The sequence below is a fragment of the Crotalus tigris genome, unplaced genomic scaffold (genome assembly GCF_016545835.1).
Source record: "Crotalus tigris isolate CLP2741 ecotype Arizona unplaced genomic scaffold, ASM1654583v1 scf7180000017674.1595824, whole genome shotgun sequence".
Classification (NCBI taxonomy): Eukaryota; Metazoa; Chordata; class Lepidosauria; order Squamata; family Viperidae; genus Crotalus; species Crotalus tigris.
Window position 1 is genome coordinate 1,394,986 of NW_024096559.1, and position 22,634 is coordinate 1,417,619.

The 22,634-nt window shown below is 40.8% G+C and overlaps 2 protein-coding genes across 5 annotated transcripts in view; one reads left to right on the plus strand and one right to left on the minus strand.

The window, feature by feature from the left end:
* The window catches only part of ANKRD52 (ankyrin repeat domain 52), a 92,737-nt gene extending 84,673 nt beyond the window's left edge, over positions 1-8,064 (minus strand). For both annotated transcript variants that reach the window (XM_039337373.1, XM_039337374.1), the window contains exon 1: positions 7,891-8,064. In XM_039337373.1, coding sequence (XP_039193307.1) covers positions 7,891-7,917 — 27 coding nt within the window. In that variant the 5' untranslated portion in view covers positions 7,918-8,064. The remainder of the gene's footprint in view (positions 1-7,890) is intronic.
* Positions 8,065-8,215: 151 nt separating this feature from the next.
* Positions 8,216-22,634, plus strand: part of COQ10A (coenzyme Q10A) — a 28,638-nt gene continuing 14,219 nt past the window's right edge. Inside the window, exon 1 of one of the 3 annotated variants that reach the window (XM_039337378.1) lies at positions 8,216-8,342. Coding sequence is in view for 1 of the 3 variants with exons in the window: in XM_039337377.1 (XP_039193311.1) it covers positions 21,840-21,919 (80 nt within the window). In the remaining 2 variants the exon portion in view is untranslated. Of the gene's footprint in view, positions 8,343-21,761; positions 21,920-22,634 lie in introns of those variants that run through there. The other 2 variants (XM_039337377.1, XM_039337379.1) reach the window with 2 other exon arrangements.

The window sequence follows — 22,634 nt, forward strand, 5'->3', positions numbered from 1 at the left end:
TGTCCTGGTGAAACTAAATGACTTTATCAGCAAAGTGCTGATCGATTTGGTCACAGCAGCCAGGCAGGAGATTCCAATGCTAACTCTTCTCCATTAGTCACCCTAAGCAAATCTGCTGGATGACAATCAGCCAATGCATGAGAAAGGAGAAGTGAAGATGGCTTGTGGAGGCCTGAATGCATGCACATATCTATGCTTGATTGGGCTTGCTTTTTATATTTCTCTACCAGAGCTGCAGGTCTCATTTCCAATGTTTCATTTCCAAGAAGGCCTCAATAAAACCAAGCAGCCAAATATGTTCATAAGATACCATAGTTGCTTGAAAATGAAGTGCTTGGGGAATTTTAAAAAAAATTAATTGTCTGGAACTTCCCCAAAAGTAGCATATCCAAAACATAGCTGCAGCAATTTATGAGGATTTACACACCTCAATTTCTGCATGAAATCCAAATCTATTCAATGCTGATTAGGCTTCAGACAAATGCCCAAAGAAAAAAGCTTCTATAGCCCTCTATTAAAGATTTATCATTTATGCTTTCTCAAAAATAAATGTAGGCAAGGCAGTAAAGCTTTTTTGTTCTGTTTATTCTTTTTCAGAACAATGACAATTAAGGTAAGTTATTATGTTCTCTAGTAGAAAAGGTAGCTGAATAGTTACATCTTTTTACTCTCTACAGCAGTGGTTCTCAACCTGTGGTTCGGGACCCCATTTGGGGTCGATCGACTATTTCACGGGGGGTCGCCAAACAACGCAGTCCGCCATTTTTTCCCCCTTTTCCTTAGCTATGCTACTCCCTTTTATTCTATTGGCTTTTGAAAGCCAATAGAATAGACTCTCTTGAATAGAGTCTAATTCTATTGGCTTTCAAAAGCCAATAGGAATTGTCCAGGCTGTCTCTGCCTGCTGAGCCCGCCAAAAGTCCCATTCTGCAAACGGTGCTGCACCAGTTGAGTAGTCCTCGACTTACGACCGATTGAGTAGTCCTCGACTTACGACCGGTTGGGGGTCGCGGCATTAAAAAGGTTGAGAATCACTGCTCTACAGCAATATAAATATAAATGTTGTGGCGGAGATATGACCAGCCTATACCTCATGCATTAATTGTGGGGTATTTAAACATCTTAATACCAAGTTGAATTCCACGAATATATAATATCTAAAACATAGGATCTATTCTAGCTGCTTCTTCTAAATATTCTTGACAACCTTCATATGCCAGTATTTTCAGAAGTGGCCTGAAACCAGCCTAAAAATATTCTTCAATTGCTTCAAGCATGCTGATCTAAAAATGTAATACTCTGTTTAGCACCTTTTAATACTATCTGCATCTCAGACAGAATCCTGCACTTTTATATTTCATTATGACTATTTATGTCTATCCAGCTTAACCTGTTGCAGACAAAATACAAGTCATCTAACACTGTACGTGTTTGGTGATGGTAAATGCCAGATCTGGGTATAATAACATGATGCTTATCCAGAATTTGATGAAAGATGAGCAGTTGGATCAGATATAGTGTAAAATACTGAGATCTGATAGGGCAAGGATGCTAATGCCACTTCTGCCCTTCTGGCTTTGCAGTCCTTCATCAATCTCATCACTAGGATTCGGGAAGGAGAGAGGTGCTGATCCATAAATGTTTTACTGATCCATGGCATTTTGCCAAGTAACCAGATTTACCAAACTTTTGACTCTGAATGGATAGGGTCTAAAGTAGAAAATAAAGCAACATATGGTTGTGTTAACTGCCACTTCTTTTTACCTGTGGAGTCCAACAAAGTAGGTAAGATATTCAATCTTATTTATGGGCTAGATCCATCCCCCTCTTGGTTTATGCAGAAGATAGGAGGGGGCATGATCATATATATAACTGGAAAGTAGTGAGTGCTAGGGGATATTTGCTACAGCTTTGAAAGAGATGGTGATATGCCCCCTCCTCAAAAACCTCCCTTAGGCAATAATTGCCCAGTTTTCAATATTTTTTTGGGGGGGGGGCGGAATTATTGAGGCTGTGATGGGCGTCAACTTCAGAACAACCCACAAGCTGATTATATGGACCCTTTTCAGAGCTAAGTTTTGGACCTGAGCATGGGATGGAAATTGCACTGATTTGACTACCTATTCAAGGACCTAGATGCAAGGAATGGATTTCTTCTGGTCCTTTTAGTCTTCTCAGTTGCCCCTGATATGAGCAGTCATGGTAACCTTCTGGCTCATCTGTTGGATTGGGGGCACCAGTATGATACATTAATTCATACACTGAATGGTTCAAGTCAGTAGTTGTACAGAGAGAGATTCCAAACCAGTGGTTTCTCATAGACGGAATGCTACAGGGCTTGGTTGCTTGGTTCTTCCTGCCTGCATTTTAACTACATGAAGCCACTGGGAGAATTCATTTGTCATTTCAGAGTGTGGTATCATCAATATGCTCCTAACATTCAACTCTTCAGCATTTCTTCAGTATGCACCAGTGACACCGTCAATATTTTGTACAAAAGCCTGGAGACTATTGGACTTTAGATGGAAAGAAACAGACTAAAGTTGAATCTAAGCAAAATAAGCTATTGCTTATGCAACAATGTTCTCTATCAGCTTGATGTTTTATCGCAAAAAAATATGGAAAGAGAGGCAGGAGTACTAACCCAATGGGCATTCGCACCTAGCTTTGGTTAATGAACCAACTGCAGCCCTATATGGAATAAGAGGGCCCTATATCAGTGATGCATGCTTCCAATTATGATCTGCTTAGACTACTGCAAGATGCTATATTGTATGAAGAGGCCTCTAAAAATCATCCAAAGTGCAGCTGGTATAAAATGGAACAACCTGTGGGTTAATTAGCCCTAGATACCCTGAGTACATTACACCTATGCTACAAACAATACATTGGTTGCCAACAGATTTCTGGGTGCAATTTAAGAGCTGCTTTTAACTCATAAAATCCTATAGGGTTTGGCACTCAGCTCCATATTGCCCGGTGTTTGTGTGGGTGTGTGCATTTGCTAAGAAGAGCTGTTTTTTTAGTAATGGCTTAAATGTTATGGAACAGTCTCCTTGAAGAAGATAGGTGTTGTCCTTCTAAAGCAGGGGTGTCAAACTCAATTTCATTGAGGGCCACATCAGCATTGCGGTTGCCCTCGGGGGGTGTGTGGCCAGGGTGGGTGTGGCCTACTGGGTGGGCATGACCAGCTCTACATCATTCACGTCAAGGGTGCCTATAGGAGCCTGGGCAGGAGTGGGACAGATCTGAGGGTTCTGGCAGAAGGGGGTGGGACCAGGGCAAGCGCCAAGGCATGGTCCATTTCTTCATTCCTCACAAAGGGTGACACCTCCTCGGCATGCACCCAGGGGGCAGGGCTGACACAGCAGGGGCTGGTTCCTCACTGTTTCTGGACAGCCTTGTGGTGCTAAGACTGAATGCCTTTCAGCATAGATGGCCACCACAAAATTGTACATTGGCTCCTGGCCGGCCAGCTGGCCGGCATGGGCCAGGGCCAAGGCAGTGGGAGCCGTTTCCCTCACTGTTTCTAGGATGGTTTTGCAGGCCGCATCCGGCCCCCAGGCCTTGTGTTTGACATGTCTGTTCTAAAGGAAGTGAAAGAAAACTTCTTGAAGGCTTTAAAATGCAACTTATTGGAAAATGGCAGATAGGGGTGTTTGTGTTTGGTGTGTGTGTGTGAGAGAGAGAGGGGGGGATGATTTTTAACTTTTGTAACTGTTACATTATGGTGTAGGTGTATATATGAATTATCTCTATACACTACTAAGAATTGTGTTGCTGTGGTGGTTTAGAAATCTACAACAAAAAATACTTCATTGTGTACAAGTCCTATACCAAAGAGAAATATAATCAAAAACACAAACAAGACAACTCACTTATCTTCCTGGCATCACTCTAAACTGCACAAATCCTCCACAAAAAAGAATGAATGAATATATATATATATATATATATATATATATATATATATATATATATATATATATATATATATAACAGATAATTGTACTGAATATCCTCCTGGTCCGCCTACATACTCAGTACAGTCTAGTTAGTACAAGGCAGATCTAATCCCATCTGTTCATTTCATCCTCCAGAGGAAAACCTTCAGCCTCTGTATCTCTTCTCAGAAAAGTCTTTCAATCCAGCTAACCTCAGGTTCTCTTCCCTCCAAGTCCTTGGACACAATAGCAAAAGGAGGGAGGATGAAGGGGGAAAGATGAGTCATCCATATGGAATGCAGTGGATTCAGTATCATTCATAAAAAAAAACCCTCTTCCTATAGAACCCATTATGCCCTATAATCTTGGTCCAGGCAGTTCCTGGAGCAACCTGTATGATATACAGCCCACTGTCCTTAAGGTCACAAAAATCTAAATTAAGTGCATATGTTTTATCAGATGTGCTAAACTTGGAAAATTTCACATTAACTCTCCATTTATATAAATCAGGTTAATGGAATAAAATATTTTAAATTCTAGACTAATGTTTTAAACCAGACAGCCAGAAAGGGCATGGCAATAGGGTGGAGAATCTAACAATATTATAATTTAGAAACCTAGGATTTTTCCAGGACTGAGAATTAAAAATTAACTCGCAAAATTGGCATATGGCTAAATTAGAATTATTGAAACACATTTTCCAATTATATTGTGGAGATTATTACTCAGTGTAGTCTGTATTTTAAAAAGCCGCTTTCTGACTTCTAGCTCAAAGAAATGGATAAGGCAATGTTTCTGTTTATGCATACAAGCTCCTTATGAATACTATATTGTATACAAGTATTCCTCACAACCAGTCATTTAGTGACCAAAGTTATAACAGTACTGGAAAAAGTCACATGACCATTTTTCATATTTACGACTGCTGCAACATCCCCACAGTCACGTGATCAAAATTCCAGTGCTTGGCAGCTGGCATGTATTTATGACAATTGCGCTGTCTGGGGGAGGTCACCTGATCACCATTTGTAATCTTCCTAGCCAATTTCTGACAAGCAAAGTCAACGGAGGAAGCCAGATTCACTTAACAACTGCATGATTCATTTAACAACTGAAGTGATTTGCTTAACAACAGTGGCAAAAAGATCACAAAATGAGGCACAGCTCACTTAACTGCCTTGTTAAAACAGCTGTTAGCAACAAAAATGTTGGTCTCAATTGTGGTTAAGGAGGACCTGTAGCTTACTGATGTTAAGTGAAATGCTTACTCCCTAAATGTATGGTAGATAACCTGCTGCCTTTCAGATATTTCAGGGAAGGAAAGGCAGGACATAAAATAATATCAATACTCATTTTTGGTAGATCTAAACTGAGACATTGCTTCCATCTGCTGGGGGCCATGGGATCCAAAAATTAGAATCAGAAAGATCAAAGGGACCATTTATACCACTGAATCCAACCTCCTCTGTGCAGGAGTCCAGTAAATATAAAGTAATCTCAACAGACAATCATGCAGCCTCTATTTAAACATTCACAAAACAGAGCTCAACATTACCAGAACATTTTTTACTGTTGTTTTATTATATTCAACTTGACTCTGTTATAGCTTTATTATAATTACTTTGTATCCTGCACTTTGGGATGATAACACTGAGTGACAGGCTCTGGTGCAACAATCCAATTCATTTCCTTCAAATTCTCCTTGTCAGAATTTAAGTTTCATGCTTCATTACCATGTTGTTTACTCTTCTCTGATCCTTCTTAGTGCAATTCCCAGAAACACAGCATTGGGTCTGACAAGTGCAGAACGCATTAAATTATTTTCTGTGTTTTGGAAATTATACTTCTACTGATGAAGATGAAAAAAAATTCTATTTGTATCACACTGCTGACTCATATTTGTCATATATTATTATATATTCAAACTGCAACTCCAAAACAAGTATCTTCCACTATATTTTTTGAACATCAAACTTATTTTATCTAGATAAAGAGGTCTATATATGTCCGTGTTAAAATTCCATTTCAATATTTTCCACTATAATGTAGGAAAACAAGTCAGAGCTGCTTCTGAAGAATCTTATACCCATTGGTTAACCAGGACAAGAAACCCTCCCATCACAATCCTAATAAAAACATGGTTATAGGAAGTATATCTTAATACTCAGTACACTGTAATAAAACCACATTGTAGCAAAAATGTCCATCCAAGAGAGAGAAAAAGAAAAAGACCCTGAAACTGGGTGGGCTGGTATTAAAATGTTTCTATTATGCTCAAAATAGCAGAACACTGGAAAAGATGAACATGACTTGTTTAACTATAGCTTAATGGATAAATGGCTGCCTTCACATAACATCTTAAGCTAAAATCGAATCATATTATAGTATGATATGTGACTGTGGTTAGTTATATCTTCTGCATTAAGAAAGAGAAATAGTATATGACGTGACTATGCAATCAAAATACTTGGAAGTTTCATTTAAATCCTGTAAAATGAGCCACTGATCACTGTGCTACATACAATCAAGACTAAGAAGATAAAAACTAGACAAGTTATAACTTTCAAAAGAACACACACAAAAAAGTCAACGAGTTCCATTTAGGTGCCAGAAAAGGAAAATGTTAACATTCAGGTACTACCACAACCCAAAGTGCTGTAGATATATGGATATTGCAAAAGAAACAATGTGAATAAACTGCCAGGAAAAATGCAAATGAAAAGAAATGCAGACTATGAGAGAAACAAAGGACAATAAACTATACCAGAAATGTACAAGAAAATCACAAACATGGTAGTGGCCTAATGAGAAAAAAGAGGTAAGCTTTATCTTCTAAAGTGTTCAAAAACAGAAAGGGCCGCCAAAACATACTTCTCTAACTGGCTGAATGTATCACAATACAGCTTCACCAAAAGTATGACTAAATACTTACCCAGAAACAAATTATTTGACCTCATCCACTGATTTAAAAAATGTATTTCGACAAGTAAAAAGCTTGAATCTTGTACTGGTATCTTGCCTGATGTAAACAAAGTACTAAGAGTACCCAAAAAAGAAATGTAGCAGTCTGAGGAAGAAGCAGAAAGGGATGCAGGGATGGAGAATAAGGATAAGAAGCAAATTTGCTGGATATGCCAGATACATGCACATGCACGCCCGCATGCACAAACACAGAGGGTTATTGCTGTGGGGAAAAAAACGGAGGAGCTAGTCCTCTATATGCAACCTCGAGCTCCTGAAGGAAAGGCAGGATATGAAATGAATGATCTGAGAAGGATTCTGCATCTTTAAGAACTAATGCAAAATACTTTAAGCTCCACTAGGCCCAAATCCTCTTTTTTCCTACAGTATGGTGCTAGGAGAAATTACAGGGCTAGCAAAAATCTCCTTTTTGGGGGCCGCTGCTAAGACGAGGACCTGCCTAGGTTGGGAAGAAGTACTTGCACTCCAGAAATAGGAGAGAGTGGAGCAAGGAGGCAAACAAGGACGGAGAGGAGTTCGCAGGCAGAAATGAGGGCCCAAAACAGAGGCAGGCGGTGGGAAAGGGCTGCCTAGGGGAACGGGAAAGCAGGCGCAACCGAGGCGCGCCGGCGAAAGGGCGGCAAGAACTCTTTTCTTCTTAGGCGGGAAAGAGCAGGGCTCAACCCGGGCACCGCTGCCGGCCTTCTTCGCAGCTTAGTAGCATCTGGCCGGGACCAGGCCAGCCCGCCGCCTCTCGCCTGCCCAGCGCCGGCTCCATCCCGAGGCCCCAGCTGCGCGCCGCAGGGAGAAGCCAGGCTGCTCCGGCTGAAACGAAATGGGCGGCTCTGCACTAGGCCGTGCATCCCCTGGCTGGCGTAGCGGGCGCGGCGGGCCAGCGAGCGAGGCAGAGAGAGAGAGGGCCGAGGCCAGAGCTAGGCGCAGGGAAAGGGGTCAGACGAGGCGCCTTCTCCTCCGCCCGCCATACCTGGTCCGTGATGCTGAGAATCCCCATCTCCGGGCGGGGCCGCCCCCCCTCTCAGCAGCGCCGCCGCCTTCTCCTCCGCGCTCCCGGCATCGATCGCGTTTCGGCTGCCGCGGCGCCCTCCGGCTGCGGTGGGGCGGCGGGCGGGGAGGAACTCAGCCCGCCCACCGGAGGGAGGAAAGCAGGCCGGCCCTGCCGACGTAGCGACCCCTGCCGGGGAAGCCCGCCCAGCCGCTCCTCCCAGCCCCCGGGGACTAGGCCGGGGAGCCCCTGAAGCCGGCTCTCCCCTGCAGCTGCGGTCCTATCTCGACCCGCGCCCCGGTCACTTTTTCGCCCGCTGGGCCTGCATGGTTAGCCGGCGGCACCTGGGGCGTGAAACCCAAGAGACGGGGTTGAGCCAACCCTGGTTCCGAGAAGCATGGCCACGCACGTGTGTCGTGCAAAAACATCTGCAGGTCTGTACTCAGGGCAAATAAGGAACGCCGCGTCGGAGACTGGCGCTGCATCAGCTACATTGGGTTGATCTTGGCCTCAAAAAGTTAAGCGGGGGTTGGATGTGGATAGTACTTGGATGGGAGACCGGGGTAGAGTGGAAAGTTTAAAAGTTTAAAAACAATCCGAAGCAAAGCCTGTAGCAAAAATCCCATACCAGAATATTGCCAGAAAACCCGTCTATAAAGTCCCTGGAGTTTACCTTGTGAGAAGTTTTATATCTAAATATATTTTATTCTTTATACTGTTTCCATCTTCCCTTAAAACATTAACAGAATCCACAACGGTCTGAGAATCACTAGATAATTGACAGTCAAACTGAAACTAAATTAATCAAAAGATAGCAATCCTTTACCCAAACTTCCTCAAATTCCCAAATAAGTTAGACTTAAGCTCCACATATCAAAGGATAAGGTCTGCAACACAAATAGTTAATTAAATTAGGTCGCCCAGTGGAACTGCACTTCACAAGAATATGTGTACACATACACCCCTCAAGTATCACCCTACAATCAGCACATAGAAACTTCCACAGGCAGGACTAGCTCCCCTATTTAACTGTGTTGCTTTACCCCATTTATCTCTCAATTTAAGAGTTCGCCTTCAAGCATAGTGTACAAACACAAATTTGTAGTCATGAGTTGTAGAAATATAAATCACTAATTAACTGGTTTTAGATTCCAATGAGAAAAATGAGAATGTGGTATCTCCACACTATTGATTTAGGCTAAAGTGGAGTGTGGATGGATGGGTGTTTAAAATATTCTCAGCTCCAAATTTTAACATTTACGGGATTCACTTCATCTGAGGCTTACTCTCTTTAGAGTGCTTGAGGTCATTTATAAAATGCATTTGAGTAAAAAAATATATATTTTTCCTACTTTAAATAAGCAGTTTCATTGCTTATCCCTGTCCACAATCTTGATTCCTTCATAAAATGGTGTTGTGTGCGCTGCTTTTTTAGATCACTACTAGATATTTTAGGATATTTGTAGCTCACTTTTCTCTGAACTGGAGAATGGCTTTTAAAATCATCTGTGTTCTGGTAAGTTTGCTACCTAGTCTGTGAAAAACTACTCTGTTTACATGAAAACACAAGACTCATTAGATGCTTCCTAAGAAGCTATACAAAGTTATCTTTAATCTGTTGTGTAGTTGGACAGATTAGGATTTGGAAACTATAGAAAGGACAATTTATTTTTAAAGAGTATACTTTTCCTCTAGTCCCTGTCCATACATCTGCCTGGAATGTGTTGCCAAATGCAAATTTGAAAATGCCAGTTGTATATTAATCCTTTGCATTTTACTGGAATTGTGTTACACTAGGGCCTACATTCAAGTGAAAAGTTTTAGTGAATATCTTCTGTGTCTCCATATAGGATTTTGCAGTTAATTTAACATGATACAGATGGAAGGTCTCTGCTGACTCAAATGCTACCCACGACTCATAAAAACGGTTTATAATTATTCAAGAAATTAAGAACTTTGCTTTGTAATTTCTGTTTAACTCTGTATAAGCATATAATTATAAGCAAGTCAGCCAATGGGAGACAAATGTTTATGACTGTTGCCCAAATATAAAATTATAGACTTCCCTTGTGTTTCTCAAGGATAGACCTCTGCTTACCATGTTTTAAGAGTCTTTGATCTTCTATCCATTTATCACTGCATCCCATACATTTGCTGAGATTCAAGTTAAAAAAAGGTACTGAGTTTTGGATCGAATCTTTATTAATCTTTAATAAGATTAGAATTGTTTCATATTATATAATTAAAATCAGTACAGAATATTTGATCATGTTTCATTTTATTTTGATTTATTTAAATTTTGGAGAAAATTTGGTGTGCCTTTCAATATCGTCCAAATCACCTGCCATCCAGATTGCTTACTTTCCAAATTGCTCTACAGAGGATGCTATTTCTTCTGTTCTCCATCTGAGCTTGGTGCACTTAGAGCAGGGGGGTCAAAGTGCTAGCCCGTGGGCTGGACGCATCATCCAGAAGCTGCACCATTGTCGGCAATGGCAAAACTGTCCCAATACATTGCATGATGTCACATGACGTCGCGAGTTTGACATGTCTGACTTAAGGAAAGAAATACTTGTGCAAATGCTACTTGTTGACTTCTGTTCGGCATTTAATACAATCATTCCCCAGTATTTAGTAGACAAACTGGGCCTTTTAGGCTTTAATACTCCTTTGTGCAACTGGATTCTTCATTTTCTTATTGATAGACCCCAATATGTGTGAGTTGGGACTAATATTTTTTATACCATTTTCTTGAGCACAGGTTCTTCTCAGGGCGGTGTCCTAAGTCCGCTGTGGTTCAGCTCACCTTGTTGATCCATGACTGTTGGGCAAAGTTTGCCACCAACCATATTGTGAAGTATGCGGATGATACAACAGTTGTGGTTCTTATTCACCCTCTTACAATGAGAGTGCTTACTGCAAGGAGGAAGAGAGTTTGGTGAACTGGTGTAATAAAAACAGCCTCATCTTAAACATAGGAAAAACTAAAGAGATCATTGTCGATTTCAGAAAAGGCAGGCACGGCCACACACCTTTGGAGGTAGCTAGTAGCATCAAGTTTCTGGGTGTAAAACTAATGAGTAGGCTAGCTTGGTTGCTCGACAATGAGACACTGATGAAGCGGGCAAAATAGTACTTGCATTTTCTGCATCACAGAGAAAAGTACTTATTTCTTCCCCTGTCTTTACCACTTTCTATAGAGGGATGATCAAAAGCATCCTGTCATATTGTGTTATTGTCTGATTTGGAAGCATTACTGCTTCGGACAGGAAGGCAGTGCACAGAATGGTGAGGATGGCAGAAAAGATTATTGGTAGTTCACTTCTTTCTATCCAGGACATAACATATAAGCGAAGCTTAAGCAGGGTCCACAGTATTGTCTGGGACACTACGCAACCTCTTCATGACCTGTTTTCCTTGTTACCTTCTGAGAGGAGGCTTTGTGGTATCCAAAGCAGAACATCTAGATATACTATCAACTTTGTGAACTTTCAAGTTTCCTTTTTCTGCTATGTATTCAAAATGGACAGTGATTAATACATATATATGTGTGTGTGTGTGTGTATGTATATGTGTAAGTATATATGTATGTATGTATATAGCATGTGTATATATGTATTATGTATGTGTATGGGTAGATATATACTTTCTTTTGAGAGCAGGCAACAGATTTTCATTTTTAATATGTGCCAATGTGCTCACAGTAAAAAAATGACAATAAAGGTTATCTTACCTTATTGGTTATTCATACTTAACAATGTTTTAGAAAGGTTAGGGAATGTATTATTTCTCTGAAGTGCTACAGTGCTGGTAAGACTTGATCTTTGTTTTACACATTATCCTAAAGCTTTATAATTTGTGCTTGCATGTAACTATTTGATGACTAACAGCTAAACTTCAAGTCTTATATTGAAAGGAGAGCAATTACTGTTCTAAAAGTACAATGGATGTTAGTACAATAAATGATAAAAATGGCAAATAGTGCCTTTTACAGGTTTAGATTAGTTTTCATAATTCCCATTTAGCATAGACAGCACTATTTTGATTAAGGATTATGGGAGCTGAAGCTGCTTTTTCAAGGTTGTGAAATGTTGTGCAGAGTGCAGTAGAGGGCACTGTCCATTCTTTATTTATTTCCAAGCGTCATGCATCAAAATTGTCCCATATAATACTAGCTTTATAGTTATCTTTCTTAAATCCACTCCTATCATTTTGCCTTTCATGCTTCTTTAATAAGCAGATATGTTCAAGTAATGATGCTTTATATTCATACTGTAAAAGTTTCACCAGTTAATTTCTGCTAATAAAGCCACTGGTATATTAGATTAGTATACAGTAGCAATTACTGCTATTTAATATATAGTCAGTTCTCATGGTCATATTATATCCCTGGGAGATGAACATGTACCGGTAGTCTGATTTTGGAGATTGATTCTGTCTCTACCTGTTTTAAAAACAGACGTTATTTACAAATCAAGTGTTTATGTTTACTTTAAACACATAGAATCGGGCTAAAATATCAGGGACTATATATGCTAGAAAAGGTTACAAAGGGATAGCTTTTCTTGGAGAACAGAGCTTGATGTCAACTCTGGTAACATTGGATGTTCTTGCTTTGACAACAGATGGAAATGTAGCCATCTTTTCTCTTTCACTTTTAGAGTTAGTTGATGCTGGGAGGGGGGATGTGGATGAAAGTCCAGTTAGTAATAACAATAATAACTCAGCCCTGGGGATCCAAGTTTATTGTGCCCAGAGTTGATAAAGATTTGTTGGGCTGGAGAGCTGGGGAATGTGGTTTATGACTGTTAATTGGAGGAGGGAATTGTGCTTTGCTACTTTGTGCCCAGGAGAGGGGAATTCAGTTTTTGGCTTTAACTATGTAGTGCCGATACTTTTGAAGAGTTTCATCTGTTGGAACCATGACACCTATATTGAGTCAAACTACAAGCCCATCTAGTTTAACCATCTGTGTCACTCCAAAGCCAGCTGGATGCTTTTAGGAAGCTAATACGCTTGGATTAGAGAGCAGTAGCCCTTTCCCACTAATGGCTTTCAGCAACCACTGTTAAAAGCATATTCTTTTATTCTTCTACTTTTAAAAATATCTAGCTGTTATGGGTGGAATGGTAAACTACGTTTCATGGATTAGACAACTTATGCTTTATAGCAGTGGAGGAAAGACTCTTGATTTGTTCAAATGGCAAAGCACCCATATTAGAGGCTCATGTGAATTGTGCCCTTAATTAAATCTGGAGAGTATACAAAGACTGAGTCTAAGCTCAAGTCAAGCATTGTTGCTCTTAACCATCTCCAACATGACATTTTTACTCCTTCCATAATTTGACCATTGATGGAAAATAGGGGGAGGGAGGAATGCTGTCATTTAATTAAAAACAGTAACTGTGAGAGGGATCTTGGAGTCCTAGTGGACGATCACTTGACTATGAGCCAGCAGTGTGCAGCAGCAGCCAAGAAAGCTAATACAATTCTGGGTTGTATAAACAGAGGCATAGAATCAAGAACATGTGAAGTGTTATTACCGCTTTATAAAACCTAGTAAGTCCACACCTGGAATACTGCAGCCAATTTTGGTCACCATATCACAAAAAAGATGTTGATTCTGGAAAAAAAATCAGATAATCAAAGGCCTGGAGACTAAAACATACAAAGAATGGCGGCAGGACTTGGGTTTGGCTAGTCTAAAGCAAAGAAGAAATAGGGGAGACATGATAGCAATATTCCAGTATTTGAGGGGCTGCCACAAAGAAGAGGAGGTCACGTTATTCACCAAAGCACCAGAGGGCAAGACAAGAAACAATGGTTGGAAACTGATCAAAGAGAGAAGCAACCTGGAGTTGAGAAACTTCCTGACAGTGAGGACAATTAACCAGTGGAACAGCTTGCCTTCAGAAATCATGGGCACTCCATCACTGAATATTTTTAAGGAGAGACTAGACAGTCACTTGTCTGGTGATGGTATAGGTTCTCCTGCTTCAGCAGGGGGCTGGACTAGAAAACCTCCAAGGTCCCTTCCAGCTCTATTCTATTCTAATTGGTGCAATTGCTTGGTAAAAGAGCTCTGAGGTTTTGGAGTATGGTCAAAGCAGTGTCTCCATTTCCCAACCCTTGCAGACACTCCAGAAAGGTACCTGAATGCAACCAAGAAATCCAATATGACCAGGAGGGGCAGATATTCCTCCATTCAGGCCCTAATAAGGGCTATCCTTTAAAACCATGTTTCTCAACCTTAGGGGCTTAAAGATGTGTGGACTTCAACTCCCAGAATTCCGCAGCCAACCATGCCAACCAGCCAGCCATGCTGGCTGGGGAATTCTGAGAGTTGAAATTTACACATCTTCAAGTGACCAAAGTTGAGAAACAGTGCTTTAACGTGACTAGTGCCATTTCTGACTTATGACTAGGCCTGAACCACAACTGAATAAGATTCAGATGCTTCATAGGAAAAACAATACTTTCAACCAGATCACATTAGGAACATTTCCTGCTGTTTGGAAAATAACCCTTTGGTAATCTGCCCAAGGAGACAAAAGAACCTTATGGACCAAAAGGGTATCAAAATGAGACATACATGAATGTTTGCTTCAAATATCTAAAGAATAGCCAGCATAAATAATGCCCCAGTAAAATAATAAAAAAATTGCAGACTATTGATAATTTTAGGTAATTTTGATGATGCGCTCAATGTGCCCTATACCTACTAGAAAACTAAAATATTCTCCTCAAACAATGTTTCAAATCTTAAATATTTACATGTTGATTCACCCATCAAACACAGATTCAATGGCATTGGTGGCGAACCTATGGCACGCGTGCCAGCTGTGGCACTCAGAGCCCTCTCTGTGGCCACACGTGCTGTCGCTCCAGCCCCGCCTCCCCCTGCAGCCCCCTCCACACCACCAGCCCCCGGGTGCAGTCCACGCGGAGCAGCGCAGCCAAGGACATGGCAGCTGGGCAGCAGGGACAAGACTCTGCCCTCGTGCCCCATCGCGTGCAGATGATGCTGTGGGGCGCGGGCGGAGGGCATGGCCGCTATGGTGCTGCAGGGCTGCCTGGGCGATCTGCAGCAGGCCACGGAGGCGGTGGGTGGCCCTGCGGGCGGACAGGGCAGAGCGGGGGGACGGAGTAGGGAGGCAGGCGGGGGCGGGAAAGGGGGGCCGGATGGTTTTGGGGCACTCGGTCTCTAAAAGGTTCGCCATCACTGTTCTATGGCATTGGGCAAGTATGAGAATTTTAGTTTTAGAATAATTTATTTTCAGAGCTTTCTGTTTATGATACATAGTCAAAGGGCAGAGGCTTGTTTTAAACCAGATGGTATGTGTGATAAGAATACTGCATAATTCACATGAAACAGTATCGCAGTATGCATATCAGATCACTTTGGAGGCTGGCAGGTGAGGTTCTTGAAAAGAAGTCTGGTAATATCTTTTTTAGATGAATACATTTTATTTAAAGCCATAAGCTTTCATTAGGTACAGTTCACTTCGTACCATGGAAATGTATGCTTTTAAATAAAACAATATAACATTTGTTAGTCTGAAAAGCACTATAGATTCATGATACCTGATGTGGGATTATCATGGACTAATACTGGAGCCATTTTGGTGTAGTGGTTAAGGTATCAGGCTAGAAACCAGGAGACTGGATGTTAGCCCTGCTTTAAGCACAAAGCCATCTGGGTGACCTTGGGCCAGTCATTCTCCCTCAACCCTAGGAAGCAGGCAGTGGGAAACCTCTTCTTGCCAAAAAGATTGCAGGGACTTTTCCAGGCAGTGACCAGGAGTCAACACTGATACAAAGGTACACAAATAGACTAAGATAATCCTCTTCCCTACAATACCTTTGGAAAGGGTCACTATATTCAATTTGAACATACTGTCTACGAGATCAATGTAATCTTTACTCTCTGTGCTTTTGCCACTTCACTTCTGTATGGCTATCTATAATCCTGTCCTATCCTTCATCCAAGTATTTATGCACCTGGGATAAGATTGATGCATCTGATCAATTGCATTGTAGCCTAGAGATGAAGAAAGTTAGGTCCTGACACAAACTCATAGGTCAGATCTAAGAATTAAGGAACACCGTACCTCTGAATGTATATTCAGCGCAGGTATACGTGGTCCATATCACAATGAAAAAACTATTCTTGATTTCCTCCTTTTCAGACTTATAAGTAATTGACAAGGTTAAGTATTAATGCATGCAACAGATTTCTTAAAGTAGGATCAATTCCCATGACTTCATGTTGGCCATGTAGATTTTTTTTTTTTTTTGCAACAATAGAAATATGGCTTGTTATTGCCTTATTACAGATTTTTCTTCCCAAATTAGTCTTCAATACAGCATTTCCTGTTGGTTTCTATCCCAGTACTGACCATGGTCAAGCCTACTTAGCTTTTCAAGGTCAGTCTGCTCCCTAACTGGACAGTTAAACTGTGAGCACTCCAAAAGTTTTCTTGATTTTTTTGCAAAGGTCTTTCCATCTATCTATATCTATCTATATCTATATCTATATCTATATCTATCTATCTATCTATCTATCTATCTATCTATCTATCTATCTATCTATCTATCTATCTATCTATAATAACACCATAAAACAATGGGCATTTAGCATTTGATTCCAAAAAGAACATTAATTTTGTACTTCTGTTACTACAGTAGTTATAACATCATATAAATTCCACTCCAAATGAGAAGGAGCTTATACATGTTACAGGTAGTCCTCGAATTACAGTGGTTTGTTTAGTAACTGTTCAAAGTTACAACAGTACTGAAAAAAATGACTTCTGACGGTTTTTCACACTTACAACTGTTGCATTATCCCCCATGGTCACGTGATCAAAATTCAGGTGCTTGGCAATTCTTAATTCTATCAATTGCAGTGTCCTGAGGTCATGTGATCACCTTTTACAATCTTCTGACAAGCCAAATCAGCGGGCAGCTAGATTCACTTAACAACTGTGTTACTAACTTAATAACTGTAGTGATTCACTTAACAATTGTGGCAAGAAAAGTCATAAAATGGGACAAAACTCACTTAACAATTGCCTCCCTTAGCAACATAAATTTTGGGTTCAATAATGGTTGTAAATTGAGGACCACCTGCATTGGTTTTTCACTTTAGATGCACTAATACATAGAATTGTCCTAGTTCTGAATATCTTTCAATTTACACAGATCTCTTGTAGAAGACAAACTGCACATTCTCTGCTGTAATGCACTCATTTAGAATTAGAGGAATGGAAGGAAATAGTTGTTTCTCTGTGTTGCGATAAAATCCTAAAGTACAATTATGTTGACAGGGTGGAGGCCAAGGAAGGGATGCGTGTTAGGGTTATCTTGCCATGTGACATGGCACAAGATGGCTCCTGCTTGGTTTTCAACAGGAATTAGTGATTCAGACAAGTTCAAGAGGGAGGGATTAGAAGACAGTGGGGCCAAGCACTTTTTTTAATCCTGTTATTGGATCTATAACTATCTATGTTACCTAATAGTGAAATTAAAATGAAATGGCAGAGGCATAAAAATTGTATGCTGACATTTCAGTTCATCACTGAGCTCTCAGTTCTGGAAATCTCCCAAGACAGAGTAAATCTTAGGATTTGTTTGCTATGACACATTGCAATTCATACATTGACAAAAGAGCTGCTCTGAAAAGGAATTGCACATTTCACAACTCTTCTGCCCTTAAGTAATCAGAAATGAGACTGCATCTTGTAAATATAGATCTGCATTACAGATGGTGTTGGATTTAAAACTTATTTAGTTTGGAAAATAATCCTACAAATCTTGATTTACTTTGACTGATAAAGCAAAAAAAACAACAACAACCCTCATGCAAAAAAGGGGGGGGGGAAATCTGAACTTATAAGGTCTGAGCTGAATGAGATTTCTAGTTTGTCCAAATTTTCCACATATAATTTTTCATCTAGTTCTCCAAGCCAACTTTATTTCAAAAGTATAATGTAGGACGGGAGAAAAGCATTATGAGTCCAGAATCATTAATTATATTACAAAACACTCTGAGTGTGGTAATACCCCAATAATTCTCATAATTTCATAATTTAAGTCCTACCAATGACTCTGTCAAAGGACTTGTGTACTGCCACTATCAAAACAGGTGTGTTTTTTTTTTCTGTGAAGGGTATTTATATTTTACAGGCTGCTTGTTCTCCCACATTTGTCCTACATTTAAATATACAATGAAATTTTAATGACCTGCTCTGTGTCCACTTCTGTGTGCCACTACCTGAGCCTGACATTGGCAGTTCAGACAGGGGTGCTGCTCACGAAAGTTTGTATCTCAATTGGCTGGATAAGTGTTGCCTGTGCTACCACATTCTTGTGTCTATTTTGTTTCAGAGGAAAATCTTTTCCAATCCTCCCTGAAGAAGCTAGGAAGTGAATCTAAGAGTAAATGTAAATCATAACTGCAGCACCACCCTTTTTTTATACTTAGCAGTTATTGATCCCAGTTATGCAGATAACTGTTCACTCTTATGCAAGAAAGAATCGCTGTATATCTGTCATACAAAAACATCAGATCGCTCACTATTAGTGGATTAAATTGTGTTTTCAAATGTTCCTCCAGCTAGCTTCAGTACAGAACGCCATACATATGTGAATACGCATCGCTTATCTTCATGCGCGTTGCACAGCAGCCTCTACCCATACAGTGGCACGCCATTGGCCAAAATATGGGAGATATGGGAAAAAGACTGGAAATAAATTATTTGCATCGATATGTCCTGACGACAATTTTAAAGAAAACAGAAAAAGTGTTTGCATAAATTGAATAATTATTTCCTATGTTGTGATTGAGAGGTTATGTTGGGGGAGGGGGGCGATGACAACTTCCTCATTGGCTCAAGGGGGCGATTCGTTCAAAAAGGTTAAGAACCACTGTTCTAGACTAGGGGTCCCAACCCCCAGTCTGTGGACCAGTACCAGGCCGCAGCATGCCAGCAACCGGTCTCCATAGACAACAAAGCCCCATCTGGGGGATGCAGGCAGCATACAAAACCACGCACCCTCCGGTCTGCGGAAAAACTTCTCTCCATGGAACCGGTCCCCTGTGCCCAAAAGGTTGGCTACCTCTGTTCTAGTCCAACCCCCTGCTCAAGGAGGAGACCCTATACCATTCCAGAGAAGTGTATATGTAATTATGTAAGTGTATATGTAATTATATATATCCATATAAGTGTATACATAAATATGCAATTACACTCTCTCTCGGCCCAATTCATCTCAAAGGGTTATTGCTGAGAAAATAGGAGGATGAAGGAGTATTACATAAGTTTGTTGCCTTGAGTTTTTTTATAAAAATAATAACATCAGAATAAAAATACATAAATAAATATTGAAGTTAGTTACCGTATTTTCCGGTGTATTAGACGACTTGGCGTATAAGACAACTTCGGAGCCGATTTGCATGCTTTAGAAAGTCGTCTTATACGTCGGAAAATACGGTACATATATTTTGCACCCTCAGGCATGCTGTTTCATTAAAAATACCATCTGTAATTATGCACTTGGACAGAAATCATGATAAAATATGCACATTATAGGATTTATACGGTATTAGCAGATGTGTAATTTCACACATTTTTTTCCCCAGAAAACCTTCCAGTTGAGAATATTGGGACCAAAATGTTCCTTGCTCTAAGATAAATAATATCTACCTTAGGCTGAATTTGATTCCTGAGAACCTCCTTCACATTTCTGTGCAGTCTCCTGGTAAAAATATGGAAATAATTTACCATTGGCTTTCTGGAGATTTGCTATTGCTTAGTTACTTTCCAGTTTAATTTACAGTCCTGGGGCTGGTTTCCCTTGTTATTTCACCTTTCATACAAGCAGGTGACAATATCTCAGATTAGGAATGTCTACAGGGGTGGTCAAAAATGTCAAGAGACAGTTGCAATGCTGTTACTTGTATGCGTTGCACCTTTATACCCAGCATCTTGGCATTTTTGACTGCACCCTAAAGAATTTATGGCTCAGATTGCACAAACCATGATGCTAGTAATTAATTATTGGGTTAAACTCATGTATCATCCAACCTGGCCACTCTATTCTGTTTTAAGGGATAGTTTCTAACCCCCTTGGCAGAAGTTCCTTAAGCAGCAGCTCCATTCATATGGCCTTTCTCAGATCATTTTCTGTAAACCTGGGTGGTCTCAGGCTAGAAACTTGATCTGCCCAAGCATTTCATAGAATTGAGCTGCAGTATAATTTGAACTGACTGCCCAGCTTTTCTGTTACCAAAGTCAAGAGGCTTCAACCTCCAAGAGGCATTTACTCCCCAACTACTCAAGACTACTGCTAGGCTTTTGTAACAACCTTGTTTCTGCACAATGACAGGGAAGGTCTCCCAAAAACTATAAAAGGGAGAGTTACCAAAACACATTCTTTCATAGTACAGGGTGTTTTTATTTTTAAAATCCCCTTTTAGCAGCAATCTCTGCACAATCAGACATGTTCCATATTGATTTTCTGCTTGCTGATCAGGTCTTTCATACAACATGCAATGCTACAAAGAGTTGTTATTTAGCAGCAAGGCTTTGGCAGGGAATCTGTAGTAGGATTGAAGATGGATTGTTATTTATGCTTATTTATGTTCATTTTGATTCTCTTTTTGATCCCTCTTGTATGTGTGTGTGCTGTCACCTGTCTATAGGAGCAGAGCAGGACTCCCACTCTTAACTTTATCTTAGTACAGTACAAATCAAATAACCCAGATCGGAAGCTGGAAAACATCTTTGTTTTGGAGTTTTTTCAGAATGCATATCAAGAAAAGATAAGCAGAGGCTTCCTTAGCAATGTGCTGGGGTGGGGATGATATTGTGCATGAGCTCTTGGGCATGGCAGATTAGCTAAAACACACAGCTCTGTGGTCCAGTAGAGTGCAATGTCTGGGAGATGGCTGTTGCTATTCAAACCGATATAATAACTGATAGGACAGATATTAAAAATCACTTCTGATAGGGCCTGTTCTAGGCTCACTTTTTGACAGTTGTACAACCCTGACTTATGTACCAATGAAGAATAACAAAATATAATTTGGCAGCTTATGACCAAACTGAAACTGACTTTCAGTGTTGGTTCTCAAGTGATGAATTCTCAGTGCTAAGACAACTGTAATGTTGTCTCACTGATTTTGCACAAAACAAATTGCTCCGTTTGGTTAAGGACTGTATTCATGCATTTAGTAAAACCTACCTCAAATTGTGCCTGAGGCTCAATTATTAGGACATGTTTATCCTTAAAAAACAAACAGCAACATACAAATTAGCTTATGGATGTAATGGAAATAATGCTTTAAGAATTGAAAGGGATGTAGTGGTAAATTGACTTGATTCAAGGTTAGTTTAGTTTAGCTGTATTTTGTTCCTCTTATATCTTTCATTTCCTTTCCACTGTATGCAAATGTGGCTTAGCCTGGGAGGAAAGGGCATACATGTATATATATTAAGTTAATAATAGTTCAGAAATGGTTTGCCATTATCTTTTCCCATTTTTTCCCCTCACTTCCCAATCTCATCAACAGCTCTGAGACGGTCTTCCATCCAAACACTAACTATACCCAAGCTTTTGGCGATAAAGGTGACTTAAAAAGCCAACACTCATAAACGGCCAACACAATTTGCAGACTGCCGTACGCAAAGGAAGAGAAGCTAGAATTCCCAGTTCACCCGGGCGTAATCTTAGAACCACATCTCCCACAAAGCCTCACGCTCGTTTCCTCTTCAGCCCTTTCTCCCGTGCTGTGACATATACAGGGCGACGCAAGGACATTGTGACGCCATCGGGGTGAAAGTTCACGCCGGCGTCTGTCTATTCGCTGGCGGAATTGATACGGTCGAGAGAGGGGTATTTCCACCTGGTCTCCCTCCCGCCCCCCCATGGCGACTCGCTGGCTCCGGGAAATTTGGCAACTGGGAGTGCGGGGAGGGCTGAGACCAAGGGCGGCCGCGGCTGGCTGGTGAGCGGAGCGAGAGAAGAAGACGGGTGGGGAGGAGGGCACGGGAGGAGCGGGACGAACAGGACAGAGGGCTTAGGAGCTGGGGTAAAGGACCCTGGAAAGAAAGCAAGGCGTTGGGATGGTCAGCTTAGCCTACCCCATTCAAAAGAGGGGAGCAGAGTTCGGGGGTTTCCTCCTTCTTGGCCGGGCTTGTGGGCTTTTGCCAGGTGTATGGCAAGCAGATTCAGCGGGTGGATCCTTAAGCGTTGTGTGTATAGGAAAAGATTGACTCAATCGGGAGGTGGGGGGAAGTACCCTGGCTTTTTTTGAGATTTTTGGAGAGGGGGATCTAATAGCATGTGACGTCTGGAAAACGGATGAAATTGAACAAGGATCTGGGAAGTCTTTGTAAGGAGGCTGAGTGTTTTAGGAAAGGACAACGGGAACCAGTACACCTGTTCTTCTTGCTCTTCGTTCAGGGGGAATAAAATGCGTAATTTATAGAAGGCCATCGCAGAGTAAATGGAGAGAGGTTTGGGAAAGCGAAATAGAAGTTAAAATGGGAAGGGAGGGCCCCGAGTTAGAAGACTTTTAGAAGGATCCTGTGGGATTTTATGGCGAGTTACTGGTGATAACGGTGATCAGAGCCTAGGGCAATAAAAATGAGAATATTACATTACATTACATATTACATTATGAGATCTACTGATTGTGTTTCCCTGGATGTAGTAAGAGT